The 16180-nt window shown below is 36.8% G+C and overlaps 1 protein-coding gene across 15 annotated transcripts in view; it reads left to right on the top strand.

Moving 5' to 3' along the window:
• Nucleotides 1-16180, top strand: part of NFIB (nuclear factor I B) — a 226534-nt gene that overhangs the window by 169619 nt on the left and 40735 nt on the right. For all 15 annotated transcript variants that reach the window (XR_004971315.1, XM_036331171.1, XM_036331180.1 and 12 more), the window contains exon 7: nt 14680-14814. Coding sequence is in view for 14 of the 15 variants with exons in the window: in XM_036331171.1 (XP_036187064.1) it covers nt 14680-14814 (135 nt within the window). In the remaining variant the exon portion in view is untranslated. The remainder of the gene's footprint in view (nt 1-14679; nt 14815-16180) is intronic.

Here is a 16180-nt window from a genome sequence, read left to right as displayed (position 1 = left end):
CCAGCATCTCTCCAACCAAAAGGAAAACGCCAAGCTGTGGGTGAAGGCTGTCATCAGAATGCCTTACTTGGTGTACCGATTCATAGCTGTTCACGCTCATTTCATGTACCCTAGTGAAGAAGAGCCTTTTGTGGGGGGCGAGCCTGTGTCCATTTTAGAAGGGCCAATACTGCTTCATAGGGGAAAGTTATACTCTATCTGCGGGCTGGAACCTCAGTGATTTGAAATGGCAGCATTTGCAGAAAAACCAGGAGGGGTCATTATAATGTTCACAAAAATATACACAAAACAACTTGCTATTTAATGCTGGGTCTCTAGATGGATGGAACACAGCCTAAAGGAGGAAAGCGGGAACCCCAAGGAAGACTTCACTAGCTTAGTGCTCCAGGCAAAGTTTCTTGGAGTAGTAAACGGTTTTGTCGTGAATCCTTTTACCCATTGATTTCATGTTGAAGTTTATTTTGAAGTAGTTTAGAAAGCTACTATTATATTGCCAATAACATATACAGGAAGAAATTGAGCTGTTAGGGGTAGAACACAGATTATTAGACTCTTTCGCGAGGTGTAGATGAAACGGTTGGTTTTATAGCTAAGCAGTGGAAGGTTGAGAGAGCTGTTCCATCCAGTGTCCAGGTAATTAATAGCAGAGCCTAGTTCTGCTCTTTTTAAAGCTGATTTTTCTCTGTTATCCTACCATCCACCTAGAGACTCGATATGTAGCCTCACCTATGTAGGGATAAATGGGCAAGGAGAACTTGCACACTGCTTAGTAAATCTTGGCAGGTGGACAGTTTTCCTAGGGGGCTTCATAGAAGATTTCCTTACGGCTTATAGAACTAGAATGGGAGAGTAGGGATGAATTCGTGAGTTTTCAGGATTCTGGAAGAACTGTCAGGATTTTGAGATGGTAACGTGTATTTTCTTTTAAAAATGTTGGAGATGTGAGTGACTTTAATGGATAAATGTGGAGAACGGCTGGCTTGAAGTGGATGTTTAAGCATGATGTTTAAAAAGCTTTTTGTTGTGGAAAATGTCAAAAGTAGGGAGAAGCATAAAGCGAACCTCCATGACCCAGCTTGAACTGTTACCAATATTTTGCTGATCTTGTTGCTTTAACATCTCCCAGTTTTTTTTTAAAAAGTATTTTAAAGTAAATCCTAGAGATTTACTTGTAAATACTTAGTATATCGGATGGTGACTTTAAAAAAATGACAGCCCCAATACCATTATCAATTTAACAAATATAAAAACAGTTCCCTAATATCATCTAATATATAATCCATGTTCAAATTACCCAGACTATCTTATAGGCTGTTTTGTTAAAATGAGGATCTGAAATGGGTTACATATCATATTTGTATTTCAGTCTCTTTTTAACCTATGAAAGTTATATTAATTTTTTCTATATTAACCATATTTATATTAACTCCTTTTCCTAAATCATTTATTTGTTGACAAAACCACATACATTACATTTTTTTTCCAGCAAATATATATAAATGAGGAAAACTAGACCCTCCTGCCATTTGTGGCTACCTTTTGACTGGGTTAAAACTTTACATAATACTTTTTGCTTTTAATCCCTATTTAAAAAACACATTTTACCCACCCATTAAACTGATCACTACAGTGATATAGATCACACTGCCAATAAGTAGGAGAGGTAGACTGGGAACCCTTGCGCCTTCAGCTGCAAACCCCATGTTCATTATTACTGCATACACTGCCTTCCAAGCAAGTCCTCATGATGTTATGTTTATGGTTTTGCAAACTAGTGACTAAACCTCTATTAACAGTGTTTTTCTAATATGTGATACTTCAATAGAGATAAATGCACATAATATCTGAGGAGTCCACAGACTCCAGGGATTCATGAGTGCAGTCCTTGGGCTAGACTCAGGTTAAGAATTTATTTTCTATTTCGTGATGTTGTTAATAAATAACCCTAAAGTCTAGAATGTCTTTACGAGTGATATATACATACATCCAGTTTAAAATGAGCAATGTGTATGTCAAAGTATAAAAATTGATTATATATATGTATATATATATATACATATATATATATATATGTATATATATATATATACATATTCTGTTCTGATATTTTGCCTTATGCCTAAAGCACTATAATGGTGAGCAGAAAACTGTAAATGCTGCTGTGGCCTTAGAGAAATCACTTAATTTCAGTAACCTGTGAATTTTCTCACCTGTAAAATAACAAAGTTGGCTACTAAGGTTCCTTCATGTTCCAGTATTCAGGATTTCATATGAGGCAAAGATTTGTAGGTCTTTAGGACTTGAGTCTTTAAGCTTTCATTACATGGATCTTTTTGAAAATTCAGAAATTTTTTCACATTCTAAATTATTTGTAAATGTTTATTTTAAATATTGTCTTAGAATAACACAATAATTGGGCTGTTTATGTGCTTGCAGGCACCATACGTTTTACCTTATACCTGAGGAATGCGCAATTCTTACAAATAACATGTCCTGTCTTGCGCGACTCTGGTAGAAGAAATGATTGATAGAAATTGAGTTATTATAACAGAACCTTGTTATGGGATCAGTGTCTCCTACTTTGAAAATAAATGACTCAGCCAGACGGCCACATTTATTTTCTCTAAATGACTAGGGATGTAGCAATAGGAGACCATTATCCTGTGACAATATTCTGTTTCATTGACATTATCTCACAAATGTAATTGGTCCATTACTAAATAGAGGTTTTGTTAGTGATCAATTTCACGATTTTCAAAGCCATTAGGATAATAAATATGCCATCAGAGTAATTTCATTGACAGAATGTTCTATTTTCTTCATTTACATTTGTTAGAGGAAAAATATAGATTTAGGTTGAACTTAAACACTACCATTTATACCAGTTTTGACTACTTTTCCATTAAGAGAAATGGAATATTGTACAGAGTAATCATATTTACATTGAGCTGCTGAACTGACGACCTTAACATTTTCATGATTTGTTCGCCCCGCTACCACACTAAACCACATCAAATCATAATAGCTCCCAAGCAATTAGTTTACCACCTCAGTTTAATGATTTTGTTTGAAATAAGTTCCAGATCATTTCTAGGACTTTACTGTAAATCCACTAAAGTAACACATCAGTTAAATCCACCCTAACCATACCAGTGTAGATAATAACAGCATTAGTACCAACAGACCTTGAGATGTCTTGTAGCATAAATGTTTCTAAATGCATGGCTTTTCCCCAAATGTTCTCCTCTCAAAACTCATCTGTAATCTTGTTAAATTAGAACTCTTCCAGTATCTTTCTGACTTTTACAGTTAAGGTTACGGTATTGATTTTATTTTATAGTCCATGGCTCTCAGATGCTTAACACTAAGAAGCCTCTATAGCCAAGAGGTTTTCCCTAGAGGCACAGGGAATAGAAGCTATTTACCTATGCCAGTATTTAATAAGAGACTAAAATATACTCCAAATCCTGCATAATTGTTTGGTGTTTTTCCTCCTTTTAAAGTAGGTTTTCTGAATTTGTTAAAATAAAATTCTTAATGGGCTAAAGCATTTTGAAGTGTTTCTAAAAAGCAGTTCTCACCTATTCAGTATTCACTGTTTTTTTTTAACACTGTTCTTATTCAAAGTTGTTGTTTTTTTAAAAAACTTTTTCTTTTAATGTCTCAAGGAAGGTGTTTGTAAGCTTCAAAGGGGTTTGAGGTTTAACTTTGTATTGGATGTAGGTGTAGCCTGGAGACTTTTTTTTATAGAGATGTGATAGTAGAGTAGAGACTTGTAGTAACCTGCCACTTACTGTGCCTGGGTTGGAATACACACTTAAAACTATGACAAAATGTTTCAAGTTGTTGAAGAATACAGCAATATGCTTAAGTATAGTTGAGATTAAATAATTCAATGATAAAGCAAGAATTTTTATTTTTAACATGGAGGCAATTACATTTTCTTCTTTTAAAAAGAACTGATTTCATTTTGTCAAAAAGGTTGAGAAATCTAATTGAAGATCTTTAATCCCCTTCTAATATAGGCTGCTCTTTTTCTAATTATTTTAGAGTGTGATAAGTGTGTGTATATATGTATATATAGAGATACTTTCTTAACATAGCAGCTAATTATTTTCTTAATCATCTGGCATCATCAAGCTACTGTAGTGGGATTAAGTCCATATGTCTTGTTGTAACATTCAGAGTTTTTTGTTAATTTGGAGTGTGTAGAAAGGACTAAGTCACATTTGCCATCCTATATAATAAAAGGCTAATATGCAAATTGTCCCTTTGACTGGGAGTTCAATCAGGTGGCAGGGCCGGCCAGCCAGCCGCCTGAGGCCCCTCCTCTTGGCTGGCCCTGCCCCTGATCGGCCCCAATTGGGGCAGGGTGGCTGGACCCCACCCGTGCATGAATTCATGCACTGGGCTTCTAGTACTATCATAAAATTTTACATCTAGAAGAGTCCTTAGAAACAGATTTCAGATATTCTCTTCTTCACTTGTATTCTCAAAAATACATTTTTGGTGTTAGCCAATTAAATTGCAAATATTACATTTAAGTATTTCATTTTATATTTTGGCAACATTCAATGCCTAAGACCAATGGAGGTATTTTTTTCTTAAAGTGTAATGTTGGACACAGTAACAAGGTCCAATATTGTCCACCCATCATTGGGAACTATTTATAAGATTCTATTTTCTTCCCATAAAATATATATTTTGCAATTTTTTATTGTAAAGTAAGATTTTTTGTGGGGGATTTGGAAGAGCAAACTATGAAATATAAAGAAGAAAATAAAAATTACCTCTAAACCTATAACATGGAGATAACTTCTGTTAATAATTGACTGTATTATATGCCAGTCTATTTTCGATGTGTTTTTTTTTTTTTATGAATTTCTTATGTGTATTTTTGCACTAAATTGGGCTTATGTGATATATGCTGTTTGTAAATTACTTTCTTTTTTTTGTCTTTCATTTACAATGTAATAGCATTTTGCCATGTCATTCAATTTCCACTTTACAATGACTGCATACTATGCCACTTTTTGGCTATTTTATAGGTTTTTAAAAGTTTACTTTGTGCACAGATGTTTAACTAGTTTCCAAGTTTTTGTATGATGCAGATCTTTGTGCTTAAATGTGATTATTTTATTTCTATTTCTATGCCCTAGCTATTCTTACTCCCCGGTACCTAGCATACTGCCTGGAACAAAGTCATCAGTAGATGCTCAGTGACATTTTTTAAAAAGAATAAATGCATTCCTACTGTAGAATTACTGAGTTAAATGTTATAGCCATTTCTAAGGCTTTTGCTAAGTATTGGCACAGAACCCACAAGGTCTTATCAATTTATATTCCCACTAGAAGTGCCTGAGTAGTTTACCTATAATAGTTAAATGTAGCATATGGCTCTGTAAATAATTTTGAAACATGTTCCCCAAAATATCCTCCTATATAATAGAGAGCTAATATGCTAATGGTCATCACACCATCACACCCTAGCGTCCAATCAGTGGGAGGCTGCTTGCACGGCAGGTGCTTGTGGGTGGGCAGGGCTGAGTGCTCAGCTAGGCATGTGCCGGTGGGCGGGGACTTTATGCTGTGTCCTTCTGGACAAAGCCGCAGCAGCTGCCTGAGACTCAGGCAAGCTGCAGATGGCGGCTGCCGCTGCCCAGGGCCTGAGGCTCATGCAACGAGGGCCAGGCCGAGGCTCAGGCAAACCATGGTGGCTGTGAGGACCGAGGCTCAGGCAGCTGCATGGCTGGCAGTGGCAGCAGCAGAGGTATGATGGGGGCGTCGCCTTCCCTGATCGCCGGGTCACCTCCCACAGAGGGAGGCCAGAGGCAGCAGCAGTGAGGGGGTAATGGGAGCGGTGCCTTCCCCTGATCAGCCATGGGTAGCAGGCCTAAGCTGTCAGTAGGACATCTCTGAGGGCTCCCGGACTGTGAGAGGGGGCAGGCCGGGCTGAAAGACCCCTCCCCCACCACCACCAGTGCATGGATTTTCGTGCACTGGGCCTCTCGTATTTAAATAACAGTGTCTCCATGGTCTTGTGAATCTGCTCATGTACCTCTTTTTCTTCATTTTATATTTCATTTAACCACTGGGCATCACACTACATCATTTCTCCCCATGAACCAGGACAACTCCATCTTACTATGAAAGAAATGAAGACAGCACCACCTCAGGGATGGTGCAAAGCTTTCTAGGAAAGGTATAGCCTATGTCAGTGATGGCGAACCTTTTGAGCTCGGCGTGTCAGCATTTTGAAAACCCTAACTTAACTCTGGTGCTGTGTCACATATAGAAATTTTTTGATATTTGCAACCATAGTAAAACAAAGATTTATATTTTTGATATTTATTTTATATATTTAAATGCCATTTAACAAAGAAGAATCAACCAAAAAAAATGAGTTCGTGTGTCACCTCTGACACGCATGTCATAGGTTCGCCATCACTGGCCTATGGGGTCTACTTCCTTCCTCCTCCAGGACCCACTCTCTCAGAGCGCTTCCCCACCATCAGTCCTTTATCTGTCCGCAAAACTTGTTCACCTGAAGGATCAGTGTGGTTCCCCACAGGGACACCAATAGAAATAAATGAAGCAAAGCTTTGGGCTGGGATCTTCTAAGCTTGATCATTGTCGTGTTTTGCATAATGTTTATGTAAACTTGATGTAAACATTTAAACTTCCCCCTCCTCAAGACGACGTACCGCAAGGCAAAAACAGAAGAAGGGAAACCATGGTCCCTTTTAGCATTCAGCTGGCGGAGCATCTCCCCTGCCTTCTCCGTGTCCTCTGGGCACAGGGCCCAAGCTGTTCCCTTGTCTCCGGACAGATTCGGGATTTATGGCCTGAAGCAAAAGTATCAGATGTCTAGCTCTTGAACTCGTCCTGCACACTAGATTTGGTAGCGTCTCCATTATTATAAATAGTATTATTATTTTATGCAGATATCCAGTCATTTTTCATGTTGTCTTCAAGCTTCCACGGCAACATTTTAATGGGAAGCAGAGACTCCCCAGCTCAGCTGAAGTTTGGTTTTTGCTCTCAGTGTTTTGTGTTGCTTGGCAGAGTCTCAGGGAGGTAATGGATGTGCTGACCACCGTGGCCATCATCCAACAATGAGTTTGGTCTCTGTCTCTGAAGAACTCTTCTACGTCCAGAGTTTTTGTAAATACGTAAAACTTTTTAAAACTATCAAAAATCTAAAACGTCTGTACAAGAAAGAAACCTAGGAAACTAGAAGAGGTATTAACTTAGTAAGACTAGTCAATATGATATATTCTTGTCAAATCCCAGTCACTGGACTGTCTCTATGCTAAATGTTCTCACATGTGCACTTTTGCTCCTTGGTCTATGTCATGCTCCCACTGAAGGGGCAAAGGTCGCAGAAGTTCCCCTACTGTTTTCATTGCACCTTGAGCTTTCTTCTGCCAAAATGAATCCAGTGACGCCTTGTAAGCAGCTTGATGATGTCAAGAGGAAAGAAAGTGTTCTAAACTATGATTATAGCTTTTTAAGCACTTCGTAATAAAAAATACGTTAAAGAACTGGAAAAGTAAGAGAAGCCAGCAAATGGTGGCTTGTATGTATAAGGGTTCATTTAGACTTGCTTACATGTATGGCATGTAAATAAGAAAGACAAGTAACACATATGTAAAAGGATTGAACTTTATAACATGTGGAGGCAATTCGCTTCTTTGTTGAACAGATAAAAACACATTTTCCAAATCACAGGAATGGTCCAGTTCATATATTTTAATGTATTGTTAAGCTATACTAAAAATAATGGCTTCCAAAAATTCAAGAATTCTTGTGTGCTCCTACAGAATTGATTTGAAATAGCTGTGTACCGTGTCATTGCAGTGAAGAATAGAAATTTAAGAAAAAAGACAATGATGTATTTTTTATGGGTAGTCTATAGAAATGCGATTTGTAACCTTAATCTATTCAAGCATATTGAAAAAGCTAACATATTGCCCTGCTCTATGTTAAAAACAAGCAGGTGTCCCAGGCAGGCAGGTGTTAAGGTGGCTGTGTGAGCTTGCCCTCAATCACTAGTTGACTTCAGTGAAGGTCTCCTAACAGGTGTCGAACTGACTGGAGTGCCATGTGACATTTATCCCGGGAGCGACTCGGATGACAGCCTGCTACAGACTGAGGAAGGGGTCTTTGCTTTGATGAAGAAATTGCCAAAACTCATGTCTCATTAGTGTTTCCTAAGGTTCTTTGGAAGTGAACAACAGTTTAATTAAGGGCTGACGTAAACACGTTTCTGCACCCTTTCCCTGCAGCATTTTATCACATTAGAATTGATCAAAATTGTTGCCTTGGGCTGACTCGAACAGATATACATCTGGAGCACCATTTGTGCAAGCTGCCGATGAGCCGGGTACATACGCTGAGCTTCACAGCCACTCTCTTCCTTTGTAGATGCGATTACCTTGTTGGGAGATGAGTCGATCTAACTATTTTTTTTGCTTCAGCCTTGATCTCTTTGAAGTGATGCTGTGAGATGAATGACACATCAGGGCTTAGGATGTATATAAATCACAGTGCCAAAAAAATTATAGTAGAGCTAGGAAAAATTACATGGTAATTTGATTTTGCAAAATACCTTTTTAAAGGTGTGCTTCAGTCTAAACGAATCAGCTCAGCTTATATGAGGACCCTAGTTGAACTTTTTCTTGCATGGTGATTTTTTATTATGCATTGAACTGTACAGTTGATTTCTAAAGCCATCCCTGATTTTTTAATTATAAATCTAAGTACAAGTGTAGGCACTGTAGACGAATACTATCAGTGCAAATGTTTCTTTTTTTAAGAGTAGCCTTTCTCCTCTTCTGTCATTAAGAAGAATTCTTTCTGTACTCTAATCTTATCATGATTGCAATTATTTAATGCATTTTTATATTTAACATCTATCCTCTCTGCTGAACTGTGAGCATCACCAGGAAAGGAGCAGGTGGTCTTATTTCACATCTTGAACTTTATGCCTCTCCATAGTTTGTCACACTTATTAGAAACGCACGGACTGATTTTGTTTTCTCTCTGCTTTCCATGCAGTGATTTCTCGTCTGGTGGTATCTATTCATGCAACATGCATTTTAACATATATTGACCATGGTTATTTCACTCATCCTACACTACTAGTTATCATTCTGCCGTGCAGCCTCATCAACATGCAAGAGGTTCTAAAATAAACTGTCTAGATACCGAGTCTGCTCTACCTATTCTATCTTCATTCAATCCTGGATTTCTAAAAATTCTTGCCATGTTCTTAGCCTGTTCTTCCAGCACGCACATATGTTTGTGTCTTTGATAAAATTATCTTCTGTAGGATTAAGCATTAGTCAAATATATATATGGTTAAACAAGTACAAAATAATAATGAAAATGCCATCGAGTGATGTAAGACACAAACACAAGATCATTCCTGAGATCTAGACCTCCCAAGTTCCTAGGACGGATTACTTATGGAGAAAATGAGTCATGTTGGTTCAGTGGATAAATATTGTTTTATAGATAGAATAAGAGGGTAAAGAGACATATAATTTTTAGCTGGAGGGAATGTCATATGCAAGGAAAGGGACAGAGTTAGAAGCACATCCCCCCTGGTTCCTTCCTCCCCCAGGAGGTCATAAGCAAATTTGTTTAGCTAAAGTTTAAGTAATATGGAACAATGAGGAAAAACTTACATAAGAATGTGGTTCTGCCTGGCTGGCGTGGCTCAGTGGTTGAGCATCGACCTATGAACCAGGAGCTCACGGTTCCATTCCCAGTCAGGGAACATGCCTGGATCGCGTGCTCAGTCCCCAGTGTGGAGCGTGCAGGAGGCAGCCGATCAATGATTATCTCTCATCATTGATGTTTCTCTCTCTCTCTTTTTCTCTCTGTCTGTTTCTCTCTCTCCCTTCCTCTCTGAAATCAATAAAAATGTATTTTTTTAAAAAATGCAGTGCCATGGTAGATCTTAAAATGAGGGAGATAATTTGAAGGAGAGGATTTCAGTAACTGTGTCTATAATGAACCATGATGAGGAAAACCTGGGAGGGGAGTTGGAAGAAAATTCTTGACTCAGCCAAGTACACACAGCCTAGTGGGAGCTGCAAAGACAGAACAAAATACAGCTTTTGGAACGTGTTTTCTTCTAAAATGAATTCATTTATAAATTGTTACTTTCTAAATCATATTAAATTTCTTTCTCTGATTTCAAGCCCTCACTGGCCTTCGCTTCTTTCCCATCAGCCATCAGGAACTCCTGCCTCCTTCCCACCAGCAGATGCACCAGCTAATCTTTTTCTTATCATCTTGCCTCTCCTTCAGCTTCCTTATTTCATGTATTATTCAACTTATACATTGTAATGTATTTGTTATTATTCAACTTATTATATATTTATATATTATTCAGCTTCATTATTATCCAACTGATTTTCAACCTAATCTTTTTATGTATTATTCTTCCTGTTCAGGGGACAGTGGATTGTGGAAAGCATGACATTTGTTTTTCTTCACAGAAAGGTCACTTAAAACCCTCTGTCCTATATATTTATTCCTCAAACATTTTTTCCTATAGCATATGAGTGCTTTAAAAATAGAAACGATATCATTTTTCAGTTTGGCATGAGGTCTATTAGACTGCAGACATTCAAAATAAAATTAAAATCAAAACAATACTGGTTTGATTTATGATTAAAATGTAATAGCTAGAAACTCTACCCATATTTCTCTCAGATAATTGACCTTTTATTTTTATTCCCTCTTCTGCCCAGAAAGTTTTGAGTTTTTTTTTTGTTGTTGAGGGGAGGGTTTAATTTGTGTCCTCCGAAGTACTTAGCATAGTGACTTGAACGTTCTGTGCACCAGTATATCTTTACTGACTAATGGGCTCCAAATTAATTTTATTTAATGGGAAAACAAAGGCAGTTAAGCCTACTTTCTAATACTATCATTCTTTATTGTTTTTTAAAAATTGTTTCAGTCTGGCCAGTAGACCCTCTCATTATTATTTTTCTTATGGCAAGTTCATTTTTTTTTTTTTGTTTAAGGAAGAGACGATCCGTAGTCCCTTTTACACATGGAGAATGACTTTTATTCTGTTTCTGCTGCATTCGACTCTATAATTTTCCTATGTGTTCTGAACATGAAGGTGGATACCAAAAAGAGAACCAGAAATATAAATTGACCTGTAATAATTACTTAATACAACAAAGTGTATCATTTTGACTAAGAAAACGGGAAGGCTTTATTTTTCAAAAATTACATATCTGCCAATATTAAATTTCTGTACAAACGCCCTTGATTTATGTGCCCTTTACGAAAAGATACTAGTACATATGCAAATTTGGCTGGGTTTAATAAAAATTCTGATAGAGTTACAGTAGCAATAGCTTTGATTGATCTTCTCCAGAAATGACATAACTGAAATGAAACTTATCTGCTTCCCAAGCTTTGGTCATATTTAATTATTTTTAAATGTACAGAAAATGCTTTATTATTTACACAAGGGACCAAAATATATAGTGAATGCTTTATTATTTACATGAGGGAGTCTAGAAACTGATTTACATAAATTAATTTTATTTGAAATGTTTATTTAAGCACAGGTAAAACAATAGAAAGTCACCTGGGGTTTTTTTTCTAAAAGTTAATTTTAAATAAAAATTTGGGAGTGAAACTTATTACATCTTTTATACATAACATAAAGGGATGAAATGGAGGTTTTTCAACCTCAAACAGTGTATATGCCTATGATTACCTTCGATCTGGTCAAAATGCATATTTTTGTAGTGTTACCTTTTAAAACCACATAGCTATTTTTGGTATTTTGAAAGTAAGTTAGCTGAAATGAAATTTCTTTATTTTTAAATGATTTTAAAATTTTCTCCCCCTTTTTTGTAACAGCACTTAATTGCTATAGTTTCATTAACAATTTCTTTTTGTTGTTGTTTTTTTCTTTTTTATTCAGATATAAGAAAATGGTTCACTTTCTCTTCAAAGTTCTAATAGGTTAGTGACAGCCAGTTAGTCACAGATTGTAGCTTATGGCTACAAATGCACCCATCAGTTTTTGTAGACTGATCTCTGCTCTTTTTACAGTAGCGCATCCACTCTTTAATTACCAGCAGCATATCCATTCTTTAACTTTCAGTATGCTAAAAACACATATTTAACTTTATTAGATGTCTGTACCAGAGTTTAGGTAATTTTTCAAATTATAAAACATATGATATTAGTTTCTTATACTAATGGTACATACCATGTAGTCTCTTTCTTTCATGAAAAAATGTATTAATGAAAAATGTATATTATATGAATATATAATGTGTGATGAAATTTTGGGGGTTTTTCTTTTAATAAAAGTTTATTTTTTAGAGATACAAACTGAAATATTTATAGGTGAAATTATACGCTCCCTAGGAATTGCTTTAAAGTAATCCAGGGGGAGAAGATACGTGGGGTAAAGGTAAAATAAGATTGGCTATGAGTTGCTAATTGAAGCGGATGGTGACTACATGAGTATCCATTACTATTCTACTGTGTATGTATTGACATTTTTGATAATAAAAGTATAAGTTTTATAACTTATATGATTTTTAGAATATTTTACTGTAAATTTATAATGTTGATAAAAATCAACACTATTCCAGGTATTGAAAACAGGGCCCATATCTCTGACCAACTGGAGTTTTCTCTTGAATTCCTTAATTTAATTAAATGCATAATGTAATTTTCATTCACCTAAGATGATGACCTTCTACATCAGTTATTAATTAAATTGGGTTAATTCTGTTTCATTATCTATGACAGCGATTTTCAAACTTTTTCATCTCATGGCACACATAAGCTAATTACTAAAATTCCTCAGCACACCAAATAATTTATTTTTTGTCTATCTGACAAAAAAAGTAGGTATATATAGTTTTTATTCATTCACATGGGATGGCTACTGTTGTATTGGTTGTTGTCATTTTTTATTTGACAATCTGAGGGAAAAGAGGTCAGTGCCCCTGACTAAATAGTCAGGTATTGCATGTTTTAACAGTTCTTGAGGCACATGGATTGAAAATAGCTGATCTGTGGCATTAGCTCTGTCACCACTCTAATTTCAAGTTTTCAAGATCTGTCTTTGGGCAGCATTAAATATCTGTGGAATGAGTGAGTGATTGAATGAATGCATCCCTGAATACTTCTCCTAATATGGCACCTTTTACACTGTTCTGTAATTCCATTTCACTCGTCCATAGCCCCTCACTAATAGTAGAATCTACTCAGTTTCTACTATTAGATCCTCAGCAACTAGCACAGTGTCTGGAATGAATTAGTCCTTCAATAAATATTTATGAATGGAAATATTAATTAATCTATCTTCTTACACGGTCTCCATGATTGCCATCTCCATTTTGGCTAATTCATTCTCCATGTAGTTTCTGGACAGATTGCTCTAAGCCCTCAATGTGATCATAGCTCACCCATTAATAGCTTTCCCTCATCAGGGTCAGCATTTCAGACATTTATATACAAAACCCATGGCCCCTTAGCATGTGGGTCTTGCCAGCAGCTCTCTTCCTTCCTTCATCTCTGTACTTCACCCCACAGACTCTTTGTACTCCTTGCATGTTTTATGGCCCCCTTCCTCGGAACATTGCTTCTCTCTGAGTATGTCATCCCCATCCACATTTTAAAAAGATGCTTTTATTGATTTCAGAGGGAAGGGAGAGGGAGAGACAGAAACATCAATAATGAGAGAGAATCATTGATCAGCTACTTCCTGTATGTCCCCCACTGGGAATCGAGCCCACAACTCGGCCATGCACCCTGACCTGGAATCGAGCTGTGACCTCCTGGTTCATAGGTCAACGCTCAAACACTGAGCCACTCCGGTTGGGCCTCACCCACATTTTAAGCCTGGTGCCACTGGGGTGCGTTTTCTAAGCTGGGGAGGCTCAGGTGATCACTGTCCTGTGCAGGGGGGCTGGAGAAGTAGTCACAAGCACCACACACCTCTGCTCTCAGCACACTGACTCCCTCTGAACTGCTGACCACCGTTTCCTTCCTTTCATTTTTCTCTCCATGGACACTGAGTATCCCTCCAGCAGCCGTTGCTTTTTTTCCCCCTTAACATCCTTGCTTTACTTGGCAAAGAGAGGAACCCAATAAATATTTGCAGAATGAGCAAATGAAGGAATTTTTTTTTTTTTTTGCTATACAAGTAATGATTTTTCCATAAAAGATGTTAAATCAATAATATACTTACCAGTGCACCCAAAGGTTGTTTCTCACATTTGCACCAGGTTTGCCTCTATTTTTTCCACAGTGTAGTCAGCAAGTGAAAAGACAAACCCCTGAATCGTATAAATCTAAGAATAAAATGCTGAGGTTAAAAAAGACCTTGAAGTGAACCAAGGGGCCAATGGAAACATGATCTTTAGTTTTTCAGAAGTTCAAGATTTGCTTACGAGTAGGAGTCATTCTAGTGATAATTCTAAGGAGGCAATGGAGATAGTTTCTGACACATATCCCAAAGCTCCAACATAACAGGACCTTTGACCCTCAATATATACTTTGTGAAAGAGCCAAACTCACAAAAACAATAACATGTTGGGAGTTAGATCTTTTGTGTTAAGATGAGCCTTGTAGCTTAAGAAAGTCCTAAAGCATGGGTTTTCCCCTCTTCCTTTGCAGATATGTCGTCTCCGACTACTATGAAGAAGCCTGAAAAGCCATTGTTCAGCTCTACATCTCCACAGGATTCTTCCCCAAGGTTGAGCACTTTCCCCCAGCACCATCACCCCGGGATACCTGGAGTTGCACACAGTGGTGAGGAGTTTCAAGCATAGAGGAGAAGCCTCCCTTTTATTTACAGAACCCCAAACCCTCAGGGACGGAGCCCAGTTTTTTATTATAGCCGTGTGGTGGCCATATTTTCTCAACCAAAGAGGGAGGGTCATAATCCAATCAATTTTTTTTTCTTATCAATATGTGAGGAAAGATGGTCTAAGCCATACAGTTAAATAACATTTATCTAAGTATCTGTCGCTTGCCTTTATTGGAAAGACTATAATGACAAGGAATTAGAAAATATGGGTTACATGGTTATCTTCACTATAGCTTCAGGGTCGGTCTTAATTGTATGTATTTTACCAAGAAAAAGATGTGATTTCAATTTGTTGCTGAGTTTAGAGTATTTTCAGAGGCATTAAGACATACAGATGCTATTTCTCTATATATTATTTTTCTACATGAGAGTCAGTATTTATTTATTTGGGAATGAAATTAATCAGGTAAAATAGAAGAGATACTTTGACAATTATTGTATATGCACAGACTCTTTCTGTGAGTTAATACACTTGATGTTACATCTAATTTAAAGACTTCCTAATTTAAATAGGAAAAGTAATCCCATATTTTTATATCTGCACTTTTAGGACCAGTTAATATTAAATCACCTTTAATATTAAAAATGAGATATAAATAATAATCAATATAAATAAGCAGTGGCCTTCAAGTTTGTGTACAGATGTGAGTGAAGACCATGGTTAAACTGAGCTGAGATTAAGAGCACTTCGACACGAAGTGAAAAGATGTCCAGTCTAATTTAGGTGTATTTCCTTACATTATACTTTCAAAAGTGAAAGTATACTTACATAGACTTCTTAAAGTGATACTTTAATGAGGAGTTTTAGGAACTATGTGCATATTCTCTGCAATGCTTCCCTTTGGTGGAGGATGCTCAGACTTTGGTGTGTGGGAAGATTACACAGGCCCCTGTTTCAGTGCCCTTTTTGGTGCCTCCCCCTTGAAAATCCTCACCTAGAAGGTCTGTGGTTAGGCCCAGTAACCTTCATAGTAACAACAATGTAGAAGCTTCTGAGTGCCCTGGACATTACTGGGGAAGATAAGCAATATCCCTTAAAACGTTCTTTTTAAAAATTTTTTTGCACATAATTACAAAGTCAGAGGTAATTTATTCCAGATGATTTTCATTTATAGGTCATGGAAAGAATTTATTTTTTCATATTGTTTGCTACATTGTCTCATAAAACACTAAACATTTTTCATATGTGATTTCCTATGGTTTGGATCGAAATATTAAATAGAAACAGATATTCAATCTTCACTTCTACATACATTATACTGGTTGGTACTCTTAATTTGTACTTGCGTGATTGTTTCCCTCAACGTT

The sequence above is a fragment of the Myotis myotis genome, unplaced genomic scaffold, assembly GCF_014108235.1.
Source record: "Myotis myotis isolate mMyoMyo1 unplaced genomic scaffold, mMyoMyo1.p scaffold_m19_p_12, whole genome shotgun sequence".
In the NCBI taxonomy this organism is placed as follows: Eukaryota; Metazoa; Chordata; class Mammalia; order Chiroptera; family Vespertilionidae; genus Myotis; species Myotis myotis.
Note: the sequence above shows the minus strand (reverse complement) of the source record. Positions and strands in the feature narration are given on the sequence as shown.